Below are 18377 nucleotides of genomic sequence, written 5' to 3'. Positions count from 1 at the left end.
ACGAGTCACTCGGGAAATAGAATTATGACTCAAGTCAGTAAAAAGAGTCGTTCAAAAAAGAACGAATCGTTCGCGAGCTGCACATCACCACACAGTAGCCTAGCTACCTGTCAGTAACATATAGCACATCTGAACAGCAGCAGGCACTCGCATCACAACAACACGGTCGTTGGCAGAGTAATGGGGGGTAGCTAGGTAGTTAGATTTCCGAGAATAAGGAAAAACTCACTACAATCAAGATGGTGTCGTGGATTATCTCCAGGATGGTAGTGTGAGTATGGACTCGGCAGCGTCAGTTTGTTGTATTCGCTCTACTGCTATACTAACTACTGCTGCCATGGCTTGTGTCCAGGTCGTGCACAGCCAGTTATCTCGATAGCCAGAATGACAGCGAACCTGCTAATTTGCTTGCAATTGAATTGTCGTTGTTGGTTTATAGCCCATGTTGCTGAAATGGGTATGTTGACCACTGGTGTTTCACAAAGACAGTTTTGTAGGCAAAGAGCAACACCGTTACCAGAGAGAACGTTGGCTAGCTAGGTAGTTAGCTCAAATGATAACGCTGCTAGCCAAGTGAAGGTGGAATTAATTAGCTAGCTAACACGCTTGCTTATGCCATCCACTGAAGCCAATTTGTCAATTCATATAGTGGTTGTTATTGTAAATCAGTAAAACAAAGTGCTCTAGTCTTGAATATTGCTGATCACGCACGGTGGATAGTAAGGTTTGCGTGATGATCATCAAAACACATGGCAGAAACTGCATTGCTAGCATGACATGACATCCAGAGACATCATTGAAGCTCTTCCATTCCCACTGCGTGTCACCTGGACCGATAACGTCAAGATCTTACCTGATTCTCATGATTTTATTTATGAAACGTGTCGATAAAGGGTGAGACCCAAGAGGGAGGCACAGATGTAATTTGATGTTGTAATGAGCCAGCTAGGATAGGCCTACCTGTACCCTGAAAGCTAGATTAGTCAACAGCTGTTTATACAGTTGAGTCATACACAGTCATTACCCTACAAACCCCCAGGATATATCTAGCTGTTATCAGCTCTTTGTGTTTGTTAGTCAGTGTTGTATTCAGGTGGTAGGATTTGTGTGGGCAGTTTCTGTCAAACAATGTTTTGTTTTCATCATGTCATCAGTAGCAATTGTCATCTTGGCATAAAATGAGAGCCACAACTTTAATAGGTTTATAGTTACCTAAATCTCAGATGTAAAGAGCGGAGCCTGCCTTCTATTTTTTAAATGCACAGGTTGTGCTGAATAGATGTCATTGATGTAGCTGCTTTCGCATTGGATTACGTAACCAATAACATCTGAGCCAACCGTTACTTTAGTGTAGAGGGTTTAAGGCTCATTGTGTGGCAGGTAATCATGTGTTAGAGACCAAACAAACATGATTGAATGGTTCTGTAAACAAGATGATGCTTATCCCCAGGGATTGGCCAACCCTGTCTTTATCTTTGTGTACTAGTATGAAAGTCACTGTCATTCTCATTCTCACTCGGTATATATGTTAGCATAAACTCTGTGTTGCTGGGCTTGTAAAAACTGAATTGGACACTACAAGCCAAAGTGCCCAACAACAGATGGCTATACATTTCCACTTAATCTGCGCATATAATTACAGTCGATAGGTCTAATCACAGAAGAGTTGGGAATCTGAGCCTGCTCAGTGCTTGGTAGCCATTTCTTCTGTCTCCCCTTGAGGTCATTGGACAGCATGGAGTTGAGATATGGGACAGAGCAGAGAGGAGTCTGGGAGTGAGACAGACATTGGGTGCCTGCTGTGGGAGTCTGAACCTTGCCTCTGGCCTGCCACACGTCTCCTCTTACTGGACAGCTACAGCGCAGAGTAGAGCAAAGCAGCCCTGGCAGCATGACTGGGCAAATCACAGACATATAAAGACCCAGACAGACGCACAGGCTCTGTGCACATGAGAAACTCACAGATGGAACAAGGGAAACCCATAGCGGGAAATATTTCCAAGCCCGAGAGGTGAGAAAATGTGGACAGAAAGGAGGAATACATGAACCTAGAGTGGTAGAAATGGCCATAGCCTTCACATGGTTGTGTGGCAGATGGGCAGAAAGGTAGCAGGCGTGGTCCTCCCAGCTCTCCCCTCCCTCAGCATTCAGTTTCCTGTCACATCAGCAGTAATTGCCATGCAGCCGGGCTGACAGGACAGAGTGTGATGTGTGTGTGACTGTGGCTTTTATTACCATGTGTGTTGCAGCCAGATTCACATACGATGTGATGACCTGCCGTTATCCTTGTGTGTTTGGTCCATCTATCAGTAGCAGAAGCGTTTTCCATTCTTTTTCAATCTTCTGCTTCCTGAACTGATTATTTGTTTCAACAAACCACTGCCCTTTGTCTAAATGTAACCATCTGTTATTGCAATAGAGCGGGTCAGGTGCCCTAACTAGGCTAACCTAGAATGATATTTTGAGAACTGCCCAGAATATGGCCTACTTTCCCTCAAAGCAACCTATTTATGTAGACTCTGAGATCATGGGTTTTAGACTGGAATCAGGTGTTAGGCCACATTTTACTGGATACATATTGAAACGGAGGGAAACATTTGGTCAGTGTTACTACCCTGAGGTCATGTTGCCCGGGTGATGTTGTTTACTGTACCTTAACCCCTAACCTCTGACCCATTCCTCTCTGACTTTCCTCTTTCTTCAGCCTGGCCTTCGGGACCCTCTACCCGGCCTACTCCTCATACAAGGCCGTCAAGACAAAGAATGTGAAGGAATATGTGAGTTTTATACTTGAATACTGTAACTCTATTGTTGCAGTGTATTAGTATGTCTTTACATCTTCAGTGATGGGCTAAATATTTTAAGTCTCTTGTAGTTATTTCATATATTCATACTGAGATAATACAATGGACAAAGTTATGATGGTTTTAAAATGGCTTTCACCCTCTCCAATGCGCTGCAGCCAGTTTCCATTGTTTCTGAGGATGAGAGAGCAGTTAAACAGTATCTGTTTAAAATGGGAGCCTCCCAGTTTACCTCATTCCTGTTAGGGAGCAGAGGCATGAGAAAGAGGAGGAGGGGTGGTAGAGGAGGAGGAGTGGAACTCTGTGTTCTGGCCCTCTGCCTAGCTCCGCCAAGCTCTCTCGTCTCCTGAGCCTTCTCCTCCCTCTGGTTGCTATGGAACCCCCCCTCAATATTTGAGCTGGGGCACATGCAGATAGAGAGAGGAAGGGATAGATCGAGAGGGAGAAGAGATGCAGAGGACATTTTTTCCCCCCCTCCCATCTCTTGTTTTTCCCTTGCTATTCTTTTCTCTTTTCTGTAATGATTTAACAGTAGAAATACCTATTTATATAACATCACACATTTGACCTGTGCTGTGTACCTACAATGCATTTGGAAAGTATTTAAATCCCTTGACTTTAACCACATTTTGTTACGTTACAGCCTTATTCTAAAATAGATGAAATAAAAACATTTCCTCATCAATCTACACATAATACCCCATAATGACAAAGCGAAATCAGGTTTTTGTCATGTTTGCAAATGTATAAAAAACACAAGTATTTTGACCCTTTGCTATGAGACTCGAAATTGAGCTTAGGTGCATCTTGTTTCCATTGATCATCCTTGAGATGTTTCGACAACTTGAATGGTGTCCATCTGTGGTAAATTCAATTGATTGGACATGATTTGGAAAGGCTCACCTGTCTATATAAGGTCCAACAGTTGAAAGTGCATGTCAGAGCAGAAACCAAGCAATGAGATCAAAGGAATAGTCTGTAGAGCTCCGAGACAGGATTGTGACGAGGCACAGATCTGGTGAAGGGTACCAAAAAATGTCTGCAGCATTGAAGGTCCCCAAGAACACAGTGGCCTCCATCATTCATAAATGGAAGAAGTTTGGAACCACCAAGACTCTTCCTAGAGCTGGCCGCCCGGCCAAACTGTACAATCAGGGGAGGAGGGCCTTGGTTTGGGAGGTGACCAAGAACCCAATGGTCAATCTGACAGAGCTCCAGAGTTCTTCTGTGGAGATGGGAGGACAACCATCTCTGCAGCACTCCACCAATCAGGCCTTTATGGTAGTGGCCAGACGGAAGCCACTCCTCAGGATTAGGGTTGCAAAGGGTAGGAAACTTTCCGGAAATTTTCCATGGGAAGTTAAGCCCGGGACTTTGGGGAATTTTGCTTAAATTCATCAAAAAACGTTAGCTTATAAAACAGTGAATCTTTTTTTGTGGGATACACATAAGGCAATTCTAGGTCTTGTGGCATATTTTGGTTTAACTATCCACAATTCAATGGAATTTCAACCCTCTGCATGCACAGTGCATTCTTCCATCACATGTACAGCTCTCAAGATCTTGCACACGGATGAGATGCTATTGAGCCAACACTACTACACTGTCTGAGCCAAGGACTACATGCTTTCTGCATGCACAGTGCATTCTTCCATCACATGTACAGCTCTCAATATCTTGCACACGGATGAGATGCTATTGAGCCAACACTACTACACTGTCTAAGCCAAGGTAAGTTTTTTATTAAAATACTGGGTGGGGTGAATATATTTTATGCATGATTTTTTGTTAACTAGTCTAACTGCTTAACTATTTATCTGTACATGGAATTGTATTATTACTTTTTACTCATTTGTTTCTGTTCTTTACAGGAAAAGTCTATTCCAGGTGAATATGATGAATCGGACACCTTATCGATAGCAGCAGCTATCATGGTCCTCCTGGAATCAGAAGTTTTTTAACTCAATGGAGGAACATAGTCAGAGAAATGCTGATGAATGTCTTGCTCGAACTGTGTATGCAACTGGTTCTCCTCTGATGCTCACAGGCAATGTGTATTGGAAGAGATGTCTTAATGTTCTTCACCCAGCATACACCCCTCCAACCAGACATGCTTTATCTGCTAATTTGCTGGCTGCAGAGTTCAAAAGAGTTCAAGTGAAGGTCAAGCAAATCATAGAGAAAGCAGACTGTATTGCTATCATCTCTGATGGGTGGTCGAATGTTTGTGGGCAAGGAATAATTAACTACATCATCGCCACCCCTAAACCAGTATTTTACAAGAGCACAGACTCCAGGGACAACAGACACACCGGTCTCAACATTGCAGATGAGCTGAAGGCAGTCATCAATGACCTTGGACTACAGAAGGTATTTGCACTGCTAACAGACAATGCTGCGAACATGAAGGCTGCTTGGACTAAAGTGGAGGAGTCCCACCCTCACATCACACCCATTGGCTGTGCTGCTCATGCATAGAATCTGCTCTTCAAGGACATCATGGCACTGAGAACAATGGATACACTCTACAAGAGAGCCAATGAAATGGTTAGGTATGTGAAGGGCCATCAAGTTATTGCAGCAATCAACCTCACCAAGCGAAGTGGGAAGAATAAGAGCACCACATTAAAGCTGCCCAGCAACAACCGTTGGGGTGGTGCTGTCATCCTCCTGGATTATGTATTTTGGGAGCGAGTGGTAAGTAGCCTGAAACTCCTGAAACCTATAGCAGTAGCCATTGCATGGATTGAGGGAGACAATGCCATCCTGTCTGATGTTCAGACTGCTTGCAGATGTAAGAGAAGAAATCCGTACTGCCCTGCCCACTTCACTGTTGCTCCAAGTAGAGGGAACTGCAGTTCTGAAATACATCAAAAAGCCTGAAGCCCATACACATCCCAGCATACATGTTGGACCCCAAGTATGCTGGCAAGAGCATCCTGTCTGGTGCAGAGATAAACAGGCCTATGGTGTCATCACTACTGTGTCTCACCACCTTGGCCTGGATGAGGGCAAGGTTCTTGGCAGTCTGGCAAAGTACACTTCCAAGCAAGAGCTTTGGGATGGAGATGCAATATGGCAGTCGTGTCAACATATCTCATCAGCCACCTGGTGGAAGGGACTTTGTGGATCTGAGGCTCTTTCCCCTGTTGCCTCCGTCATCCTCCAAATCCAACATCAGCTGCCTCAGAGCGCAACTGGTCCTTGTTTGGGAACACACACACCAAAGCTAACAACAGGCTGACCAATGCAAGGGTTAAAAAATTGGTGGCCATCCGGGCAAATTTGAGTCTATTTATTTGAGCCTGACAACGAGCCATCCTCAACAAGGTTGGAAAGTGACAGTGAAGATGAGGCTTCAGAGTCTAACTTTCAAGAGGTGGACATTGAGGAGGTCCAGGGAAAGACATGGAAGCCTGAGAGGAAGACAACCAAAGCTTTAGTTTCTCGACTATCATTTTACAGATGTATTTTGAAAACGTTTTTGGGAGATGCGATGCATCATTCAATATTCCCTTTTGTTGTTCAGTGAAATCATCCCATGTGAAGAGTCAACTCATTTAATTACAGTTCAATTCGTAACTAAATTGTTTTAAAAATGTATATTTGAAGGATTTAATCCTTTGCAATTGTCTACTTATGACAAGGGAAAGGTTTATGTTTCTGTGTCCATATGATATGGTAAATATATCCAATGCAAAAAACATCTACATTTAAATGGTATTAATATTAATTTGCATATATTCCCACGGAAAGTTTCCACCTCTGAATATTCCCCAAAATGTGCAACCCTAGTCAGGATCGATGGAAAGATGAACGAAGCAAAGTACAGAGAGATCCTTGATGAAAACTTGGTCCAGGGTGCTCAGTACCTCAGACTGGGGTGAAGGTTCACCTTCCAACAGGACAACGATCCTAAGCTCACAGCAAAGACCATGCAGGAGTGGCTTTGGGACAAGTCTCTGAATGTCCTTGAGTGGCCCAGCCAGAGCCCAGACTTGAACCTGATCGAACATCTCTGGAGACACTTGAAAATAGCTGTGCAGCTACGCTCCCCATCCAACCTGACAGAGCTTGAAAGGATTTGCAGAGAAATATTAGAGAACCTCCAAATACTGGTGTGCAAACCTTGTCGCGTCATACCCAAGAAGGCCCGAGGCTGTAATCACTGCCAAAGGTGCTTCAACAAAGTACTGAGTAAAGGGTCTGAGTACTTATGTAAATATATTTTAATTTAACATTCTAAAAATCTGTTTTGTCTTTGGCATTATGGGATATTGTGTGTCGATTGATGAGGAAAAATAAATATTTAATCCATTTAGCGATAAGACTGTAACGTAACAAAATGTGGAAAAGGTCTGAATACTTTCCGAATGCACTGTATGACATTAAAATGTGACTCATCCTCTCAGCCTATTCAATGCATTCCCTCGCTGGGTTTAGTGCTTTATATTTTTCATATGCCGATATATTTAGATGAGATGTTTTCACTCTGTCAGTGTGACATTTTAGGATTCATCCACATCTCACTATTTATATTGCAGTAGGTGTTGATACTCTCTCCGTCCTTTGTTTGGCAGTGACTGCTTACTGTAGGCTATGCTTTGGTCTATATGTGATGCTCTCTCCCATCTATATCGTGTGTCCAGGTGAAATGGATGATGTACTGGATAGTGTTTGCATTATTCACGACGGTGGAGACCCTCACAGACTTGTTCATGTCCTGGTGAGTCACGTGGGTCATCTCTGACCACTGCCCTACAGCCATTTAGAACAATAGCCCCTAGGGTCATGCATATGCAAAACAATTTACACTATATGGCCAAAAGTGGACAGCCCTTCAAATGAGTGGTTTCGGCTATTTCAGCCACACCAGTTGCTGACTGGTGTATAAATTCGAGCACACGGCCATGCAATCTCCATAGACAAACATTGGCAGTACTCAGTGACTTTCAACGTGGCACTGTCATCAGATGCCACATTTTATAAATCAGTTTGACAAATTTCGGCCCTGCTAGAGCTGCCCCGCTCAACTTTAAGTGATGTTATTGTGAAATGGAAACGTCTAGGAGCAACACCGGCTCAGCTGCGAAGTGGTAGGCCACACAAGTTCACAGAACGGGACTGCCGAGTGCTGAAGTGCATAGCGTGTAAAAAATGGCAACACTTGCTACTGATTTCCAAACTGCCTCTGGAAGCAACATCGGTACAAGATCTGTTTGTCGGGAACTTCATGAAATGGGTTTTCATGGTTGAGCAGCCACACACAAGCCTAAGATCACCATGCGCAATGCCAAGTGTCGGCTGGAGTGGCGTAAAGCTCGCGACCACTGGACTCTGGAGCAATGGAAACGCATTCTCTGGAGTGATGAATCACACTTCACCATCTGGCAGTCCGACAGATGAATCTGTGTTTGGCGGATGCCAGGACAATGCTACCCATCCGCATGCAAAGTGCCAACTGTAAAGGTTGGTGGAGGAGGAGAAATGGTCTGGGGCTGTTTTTCATGGTTCGGGCCGCTTAGTTCCAGTGAAGGGAAATCTTAATGCTACAGCATACAATGACATTCTAGACGATTCTGTGCTTCCAACTTTGTTGGAACTGTTTTGGGAAGGCCTTTTCCGGTTTCAGCATGACAATGGCCCTGTGCACAAAGCGAGGTCCATACATAAATGGTTTGTCGAGAGCGGTGTGGAAGAACTTGACTGGCCTGCACAGAGCCCTGACCGCAACCCCATCAAACACCTTTGGGATGAATTGGAACGCCGACTGTGAGCTCGGCCTAATTGCCCAACGTCAGTGCCCAACCTCCCTAATGCTCGAGTGGACAGCCTTCCTAGAAGAGTGGAGGCTGTTATAGCAGCAAAAGGGGGACCAACTCCATATTAATGCCCACGATTTTAGAATGAGATGTTCGACGAACCTTATATATATATATATATATATATATATCCCAATTTCATGGTATCCAAATGGTAGTTACAATCTTGTCCCATCGCTGCAACTCCCGTACGGATTCGGGAGAGGCAAAGGTCGAGAGCTGTGCATCCTCCGAAACACAACCCAACCAAGCCGCACTGCTTCTTGACACACTGCTTGCTTAACCCGGTAGCCAGCAGCATCAATGTGTCGGGGGAAACACACCTGGCGGCCGTGTCGGCGTTCGACGAACCTTTGGCCATGTAGTGTATATTTACAGTACCAGTCAAAAGTTTGGACACCTATTCATTCATGGTTTTACTTTTTTTTTTGTACTGTCTACGTTGTGGAATAATAGTGAAAACATCAAAACTATGAAATAACACACGGAATCATGTAGTAACCAACATGTGTTAAACAAATCAAAATAGATTTTATATTTGAGATTTTTCAAAGTAGCCACCCTTTGCATTGATGACAGCTTTGCACACGCTTTTCATTCTCTCAACCAGCTTCATGAGGAATGCTTTTCCAACAGTCTTGAAGGAGTTCCCACATGTCCTGAGCATTTGTTGGCTGCTTTTCCTTCACTCTGTGTTCCAACTCATCCCAAACCATCTCAATTTGGTTGAGGTAGGGTGATTGTGGAGGCCAGGTCATCTGATGCATCACTCCATCACTCTCCTTGGTCATATAGCCCTAACACAGCCTGGAGGTGTGTTTTGGGTCATTGTCCTGTTGAAAAACAAATGATAATCCCACTAAGCGCAAACCAAATGGGATGGCCATGCTGGTTAAGTGTCTTAAATTATAAATACATTACTGACAGTGTCACCAGCTAAACACCTTCACAGCTGCTCCTCCATGCTTCACGGTGGAAACCGCACATGTGGAGATAATGCTACTCTGCATCTCACAAAGACATGGCAGTTGGAATCGAAAATCTCACATTTGGACTCATCAGACCAAAGGACCGATTTCCACCAGTCTAATGTCCATTGCTTGGGTTTCTTGGCCCAAGCAAGTCTCTTCTTATTATTGGTGTCCTTTAGTGGTTTCCTTGCAGCAATTCGACCATGAAGGCCTGATTCACGCAGTCTCCTCTGAACAGTTGATGTTGAGATGTGTCTGTTACTTAGCATTTATTAGGGCTGCAACTTCTGAGGCTGGTAACTCTCATGAACTTATCTTCTGCAGCAGAGGTAACTCTGGGTCTTCCTTTCCAGTGGCGGTCCTCATGAGAGCCAGTTTCATCATAGCGCTTGAAGGTTTTTGCTACTGTACTTGAAGAAACTTTCAAAGTTCTGGACATTTTCCAGATTGACTGACCTTCATGTCTTAAAGTAATGATGGACTGCCATTTCTCTTTGCTTATTTGAGCTGTCCTTGCCATAATATGGACTTTGTCTTTTACCAAATAGGATAATCTATTGTATACCACCCCTACCTTGTCACAACACAATTAATTGGCTCACATATTAAGGAAATAAATTCCACAAATGTACTTTTAACAAGGCACACATGTTAATTGAGATGCATTACAGGTGACTACCTCATGAAGCTGGTTGAGCGAATGCCAAGTGTGTGCAAAGCTGTCAAGGCAAATGGTGGCTACTTTGAAGAATCTCATATTTTGATATGTTTAACACCTTTTTTTTTCTTTGGTTACTACATGATTCCATATGTTATTTCATTAGTTTTATTTCATGTCTTCACTTATTCTACAATGTAGAAAAGAGTAAAAATAAAGAGAACCCCTTGAATGAGTACATGTGATAACTTTTGACTGGTACTGTACATTGAAATGACCTATTTTGGTTGGCAAGCTGTTAAAAGTATTTAATATGTTGTGCTCACTAGGATTTGATATATTTAAATCAACTTCGATTTGATTGTCTACATTTGTCCAGAGCAAACACTTGGTAAACCCTTTAATGCCTGAAAGAGAAAATAAGTATTGTGTCAGTAAAATTGTAGCCCACAACCATTCTTCTTTCCTGTCTATTAACAGTCCTTTTGGTGTGGTTGTTCATGCAGGTTTCCTTTCTACTTTGAGCTGAAGATAGCCTTTGTGATCTGGCTCCTGTCTCCGTACACTAAGGGCTCCAGTGTGCTCTACCGCAAGTTTGTCCACCCCACCCTGTCCAATAAGGAGAAGGTAACGTCTAACCCTGTCCAATAAGGAGAAGGTAACTAGGGCTGCACTGATATTACATTTTGGGCCGATACCGATATTTTCCTTGCCAAAAAAAACGATACCGATAGATTCTTACAATTTTTAGCGGCCTTTTAAGCATTCTAGTACAGTTAAATAGTTGAAATACACACTGACCAAAATGTTTTGTTTCGTTTATCCATGTCCCCCATTACCAGTAAAACATAATCAAAACCTATTTCTTTCACTTACTTGTTGTGCTGTTTCGTTGCTGTCGTTTCATTCTCAACCAGGGTTTCATCATACATGTCAAGCAGTGAAGTTTCAGCTCTCTGTCCGTGGCCTCTTCCTCGGTGCGCACTGTCACTGTGTCCATTTCCATCTTGTCCAGCTGTGTCTGTAACATTTCACGTAAACCCTGAAATGTATCGAAGTAGCGGTCCGTGTACCGAGCATGGTGGCGACACAGTAAATAGTCTCAGAGAGAATGCCACGGAATCCCTTGTTTACATCCTCGAGTACTTTTGCAAGTTTTAACCCCAAGGTCTGTGTCGGCAGTTTTGTTGGGCAGGAGTTTCAATGCCATGACAGAAGGTATCATGTCTGCTACAGACACAGTTGAAGAGCTTATTTCTCCAGTCAGTTGTTCGAATGGAGCTAGCTAGTGTGTTCATGTTTCAAACATGTTCTCAAATGCCATTGAAATGGCAGCAGTGGTATGAAAACCAGCACATTCTTGAACATGCAATACAGCTTTCCTCAGTACGAAATCCTCGTCGACCCACTGTGCTGTCAGGCTCGGCATGCTCATAGGGCTGATATCGCTGGTCCAAATGTCAGTCGTGAAGCTAATAGCTCATCAGGGATGCAAACCAGTCACCTTTTGCCAAAATTCACAGTTTTGAATCGAATAACGGTGACCTACGTGATTTGTGTAGAGCCGATGAGGAAAGTTTGGGTGGGGGATTTGGATCACTACTGGCTGTATGCGAACTAGTGATGTGCGTTTGGAGCAATACTGGCTGTATCCAAGGCTCAGCCAATAGTTCACATAACAACAGAATGCAGCACGCAACTGAAGGAGAAGAAATTGGCTAGCTACAGCATCAGCGCTCGCTCTGGAAAGATGAGGGAGAATTGAAAGGCAGTTTACCAGCTAACTTACAGCAGCACGTCCCCTGAACAATAACTAAGAGGTAGGTGAGAAGTCTGACCACGGAGACGAGGTTGAGAAGGTGATGAAGTGTACTTCATGAGCTGTAACCAAAAACAACTGGCATTTGGAAAGTTTGAGGTGAGGGAAAAAGTGTGGTGGAACAAGTATCGTTAGCATTGTTAAGTGTCTTGCTAGCTGGATCGAATGATCTGTTTGCCAGCCAGAGAAATGTTCGGCAACATTAGCCAACATTTCTGATCAAAGTGGGGAAATTGGCTGGCTAATAAAGTCAGACAGCTAACGTTAGTAACCTAACCAATTCGCTATAATATTAACTGGTAACGTTATACGACTCCTTGCCGTTTCTCAAGTTATAACGTGTTAGTTGCTTACTGGACCCTAGCAATCTGTGTGGCATGTTAACTAGCTAATGAACTAACTACTATCTGTGGACAATTTTTTTCCCTTTACAGTATGTGGTTAGTTTTCAGAATGCGAGAACTATGTGAAAATGAGTTGCTTGTTATTCAACAAGTGTAGCTGGAGCTGGGCCTGGCTTAAGCTGGATGCCACTAGAGGTGAAAGGAACAGCACACATGTTCCCGCTTTCTCACTTCTATACAGTGGATAAAAAGGGTAATGCAAGGTGTACTCTCTGCCTGAAAGAGCTCAATTATGACAACAAAGGGCAGCATGCTCTGCTGGCACATTGTAGAACACATGTCCACAGGCAGAAAGTGTACAATGCAGTGTAGCCCAAAGATATTGCTTTTGTTGTGTTGAACTTCACAATAACACGTGTGTGAGTAAGGGGGGGGATTATTACATTTTTTAAATCTGTGTATGTTATTTTTGCACACACAGCCTGTGCACTTGATCGATGTCTACTATAGTGGCCATTATAATAGAGCAAAAATAGAATGCCTGTTTGTTTCATTCTATTTCTACTTGACATGTTTTTTACCCAAGTGCAATATTTAGATGTGTGTGTGTGGTCAGAAGTGTTCTATTATAAAGGCTGTCATGGCTAACTGCAATATTAGTGTATTGCTTTTTTCTCAGGGCTTGAGTGTCATTTGCAGTAAAGTCTAGGCAACAAATAACATTGGATTTGCTTTCTTTACATTTGTTTAGCTGTGAGTTAAGTTCACATGAACAACATTTTATTTTACACACAGAGACTGATCATTTAGATCATATTATTTTCTTTAATTAGTTAACCTGCATTTCAGCCAAGGAGGGATTTTTGCAACAAGAAAGTACACTTTTTGGGCCCTCACTAGTTTGCATCCCTGAGCTCATGGATGTGAATTTAAACAATACTGTGTAACTCTGGCAGGGCAACATCTGAAAAATAATGCCTACTTGGTAGTGTGTACTGGGGCTCGAGGTGCTCCACCAGTCGGCGAAAGCCAACATCATCCACGACAGAGAACGGTTGATTGTCGAGGGCAATGAATTCCATTGTCTTGGCATTTAATGGATTTAGCTTCTGAGTCATACTCTTTCAAATGACAACTCGACATAAACTTGTTTTTTTGTTGGAAGTGTGCTCTTAGTTTTTCTGCTTTTGTTCTAAGTAGTCGCTGAACGTCTGGGGGTGATGCACTTTCAAATGAGCAATTAGGTTTGTGGTATTGAAAGGTTTCACTTTCTCACTCTCGGGAAATAACAGCAGCATAAATGTTGCATATGGCCCTTTTCTTATCTTCCTTTGAAACTTCAAAATAGATCCACACAGCAGACATTGTGGACTAGGTTAGGAATGCTGTGTAGCGCTGTATTTTTCATGGCGTCATTACGACATCTACCTGCGTTATATAGTTATGCACGTCATCTACCTGCGTTATATAGGTATGCACGACATCTCCCTGCGTTATATAGTTATGCACGTCATCTACCTGCGTTATATAGGTATGCACGTCATCTACCTGCGTTATATAGGTATGCACGACATCTACCTGCGTTATATAGGTATGCACGTCATCTACCTGCGTTATATAGTTATGCACGTCATCTACCTGCGTTGTATAGGTATGCACGTCATCTACCTGCGTTATATAGGTATGCACGTCATCTACCTGCGTTATATAGGTATGCACGACATCTACCTGCGTTATATAGGTATGCACGACATCTACCTGCGTTATATAGGTAGGCTCGTCATCTACCTGCGTTATATATAGGTAGGCTCGTCATCTACCTGCGTTATATATAGGTAGGCTCGTCATCTACCTGCGTTATATAGGTAGGCACGACATCTACCTGCGTTATATAGGTAGGCTCGTCATCTACCTGCGTTATATAGGTAGGCTCGTCATCTACCTGCGTTATATAGGTAGGCACGACATCTACCTGCGTTATATAGGTAGGCTCGTCATCTACCTGCGTTATATAGGTAGGCACGACATCTACCTGCGTTATATATATATAGGTAGGCTCGTCATCTACCTGCGTTATATAGGTAGGCTCGTCATCTACCTGCGTTATATAGGTAGGCTCGTCATCTACCTGCGTTATATAGGTAGGCACGACATCTACCTGCGTTATATAGGTAGGCTCGTCATCTACCTGCGTTATATAGGTAGGTACGACATCTACCTGCGTTATATATATAGGTAGGCTCGTCATCTACCTGCGTTATATAGGTAGGCACGACATCTACCTGCGTTATATAGGTAGGCTCGTCATCTACCTGCGTTATATAGGTAGGTACGACATCTACCTGCGTTATATATATAGGTAGGCTCGTCATCTACCTGCGTTATATAGGTAGGCACGACATCTACCTGCGTTATATAGGTAGGCTCGTCATCTACCTGCGTTATATAGGTAGGCTCGTCATCTACCTGCGTTATATATATATATAGGTAGGCTCGTCATCTACCTGCGTTATATAGGTAGGCTCGTCATCTACCTGCGTTATATAGGTAGGCTCGTCATCTACCTGCGTTATATAGGTAGGCACGACATCTACCTGCGTTATATAGGTAGGCTCGTCATCTACCTGCGTTATATAGGTAGGCTCGTCATCTACCTGCGTTATATATATATATATAGGTAGGCTCGTCATCTACCTGCGTTATATAGGTAGGCTCGTCATCTACCTGCGTTATATAGGTAGGCACGACATCTACCTGCGTTATATAGGTAGGCTCGACATCTACCTGCGTTATATAGGTAGGCTCGTCATCTACCTGCGTTATATAGGTAGGCTCGTCATCTACCTGCGTTATATAGGTAGGCTCGTCATCTACCTGCGTTATATAGGTAGGCTCGTCATCTACCTGCGTTATATAGGTAGGCTCGTCATCTACCTGCGTTATATAGGTACGCACGTCACCTTTGACATCGGTTTTGCACATTGGCGTTAAACTAGACGTCGGGCTGATACTGGCATTTTTAGTTAATATCGTCTGATTCCGATATACTTACCTTTAGGGATGCACGATATATCGGCAACGTCTAACCCTGTCCAACAAGGAGAAGGTTAGAGGTCACAGTAAGATCCAGCTCTCCGTCAGCTTGCAAATTCAACTTTAGATCCATTGACTCATACAGTATGTTTCTCTGTCTCCACCCTCTTCTGTCCTGTAGGAGATCGATCAGTACATCACCCAGGCTAAAGACCGTAGTTATGAGACTATGATGAGGTTTGGAAAGAGAGGTCTGAACTTGGCTGCTACTGCTGCTGTCACCGCAGCTAGCAAGGTAAGCAAGGCCCTGGCCAGAGGTGTGTGTATGTGTCATCATGTTTGAGATGTGTATTCTCTGCAGGGTAATGTGTGTGTCTGTCTGCATATGGTGTTTCCTTGTGGTAGTGCGAAGATATATTGCGTCCCATGGGCATATACCATGCTGTGTGTTGTTCGGATGCATTTGCATTGATGTCAAGAGTGATTAGAGGTGCTGAGTACCGGCCAATAGAATGCTGAGTACCAGGGTGTTAGTAAGTTTGTTAAGCTACTAATGACCAACTGCATAAGAGGGCAGTTTGAGAAGCTTAGTTACCTTGCCTGCCAGTGTGGCTGTAATATGGTCACAGTAACAGCCCTGGTCATACCAATACGTCTGTATATCAATGTTAGTGATAGTGTCTATTGTATAGTTTGAGAGCTCTTGCCAATAAATAACTCTGTCTTGTAGGGTTAAGCGATTTTACGATGTAATCGGAAATCAATTATGTTTGACAGACATCGATGGCAATGACGTCATAATGTGACAGACGATAGTTTTTATATATTTATTTTTTACAGATAGCTTAACCTATTTGAACAAGACTGGCAGCGCACAGCTGGGCAACATGCCGAATTACTTGCCTATCACGGTTTTCCTTAGCCTTTTTCAATAAATATGTAGGTAGACTTGGCCTACTATTAGAGATGAAACGGTATTAACATTTCATACCACGATTACAGTGTCCCAAATGATCACGGTTATCAGTATTATCGCGGTATTGTTCAAATGTGCTGTTAAAAGTACTGACACACTGAAATCATTTCACCAAGTTTTATATTGAAAACCAACAAATAAAATGAGCAGCACTATGCACCTTTTGTGTGCATAAACATTAAAATAATAACATTAACATTAAAGATGGCACCACGTGGCCATGAGAGGTAAATGTTTTCCCTAGTTTCAGGTTTAAATGAACTCAACCTTAAGTAAGCAAATCAAATGTGCATATAAAAGCAACACAAGTAAAGCAATGTGCATGTAAGAACAATACAACCATATGTAAACACATCCCATGTGCATGTAAGAACAATACAACCATATGTAAACACATCCAATGTGGATGTAAGAACAATACAACCATATGTAAACACATCCCATGTGCATGTAAGAACAATACAACCATATGTAAACACATCCCATGTGCATGTAAGAACAATACAACCATATGTAAACACATCCCATGTGCATGTAAGAACAATACAACCATATGTAAACACATCCCATGTGCATGTAAGAACAATACAACCATATGTAAACACATCCAATGTGCATGTAAGAACAATACAACCATATGTAAACACATCCCATGTGCATGTAAGAACAATACAACCATATGTAAACACATCCAATGTGCATGTAAGAACAATACAACCATATGTAAACACATCCCATGTGCATGTAAGAACAATACAACCATATGTAAACACATCCAATGTGCATGTAAGAACAATACAACCATATGTAAACACATCCCATGTGCATGTAAGAACAATACAACCATATGTAAACACATCCAATGTGCATGTAAGAACAATACAACCATATGTAAACACATCCAATGTGCATGTAAGAACAATACAACCATATGTAAACACATCCAATGTGCATGTAAGAACAATACAACCATATGTAAACACATCCCATGTGCATGTAAGAACAATACAACCATATGTAAACACATCCCATGTGCATGTAAGAACAATACAACCATATGTAAACACATCCCATGTGCATGTAAGAACAATACAACCATATGTAAACACATCCCATGTGCATGTAAGAACCACACAACCATATGTAAACGCATCCAATGTGCATGTAAGAACAATACAACCATATGTAAACACATCCCATGTGCATGTAAGAACAATACAACCATATGTAAACACATCCAATGTGCATGTAAGAACAATACAACCATATGTAAACACATCCCATGTGCATGTAAGAACAATACAACCATATGTAAACACATCCAATGTGCATGTAAGAACAATACAACCATATGTAAACACATCCAATGTGGATGTAAGAACAATACAACCATATGTAAACACATCCCATGTGCATGTAAGAACAATACAACCATATGTAAACACATCCCATGTGCATGTAAGAACAATACAACCATATGTAAACACATCCAATGTGGATGTCAGAACAATACAACCATATGTAAACACATCCAATGTGGATGTAAGAACAATACAACCATATGTAAACACATCCCATGTGGATGTCAGAACAATACAACCATATGTAAACACATCCCATGTGGATGTAAGAACAATACAACCATATGTAAACACATCCCATGTGGATGTAAGAACAATACAACCATATGTAAACACATCCAATGTGGATGTAAGAACAATACAACCATATGTAAACACATCCCATGTGCATGTAAGAACAATACAACCATATGTAAACACATCCAATGTGCATGTAAGAACAATACAACCATATGTAAACACATCCCATGTGCATGTAAGAACAATACAACCATATGTAAACACATCCAATGTGCATGTAAGAACAATACAACCATATGTAAACACATCCCATGTGCATGTAAGAACCACACAACCATATGTACAACAC

The 18377-nt window shown here is 42.4% G+C and overlaps 1 protein-coding gene across 6 annotated transcripts in view; it reads left to right on the top strand.

The window, feature by feature from the left end:
• The window catches only part of LOC118363357 (receptor expression-enhancing protein 2-like), a 76985-nt gene continuing 58608 nt past the window's right edge, over positions 1-18377 (top strand). For 4 of the 6 annotated variants that reach the window (XR_008087433.1, XR_008087434.1, XM_052488097.1 and 1 more), the window contains exons 1-5: positions 1-271; positions 2705-2777; positions 7454-7530; positions 10762-10882; positions 15633-15746. Coding sequence is in view for 4 of the 6 variants with exons in the window: in XM_052488097.1 (XP_052344057.1) it covers positions 240-271; positions 2705-2777; positions 7454-7530; positions 10762-10882; positions 15633-15746 (417 nt within the window). In the remaining 2 variants the exon portion in view is untranslated. Of the gene's footprint in view, positions 272-743; positions 895-2704; positions 2778-7453; positions 7531-10761; positions 10883-15632; positions 15747-18377 lie in introns of those variants that run through there. The other 2 variants (XM_035744101.2, XM_035744100.2) reach the window with 2 other exon arrangements.

This window comes from Oncorhynchus keta, chromosome 30 (assembly GCF_023373465.1).
Source record: "Oncorhynchus keta strain PuntledgeMale-10-30-2019 chromosome 30, Oket_V2, whole genome shotgun sequence".
Taxonomy (NCBI): domain Eukaryota; kingdom Metazoa; phylum Chordata; class Actinopteri; order Salmoniformes; family Salmonidae; genus Oncorhynchus; species Oncorhynchus keta.
Note: the sequence above shows the minus strand (reverse complement) of the source record. Positions and strands in the feature narration are given on the sequence as shown.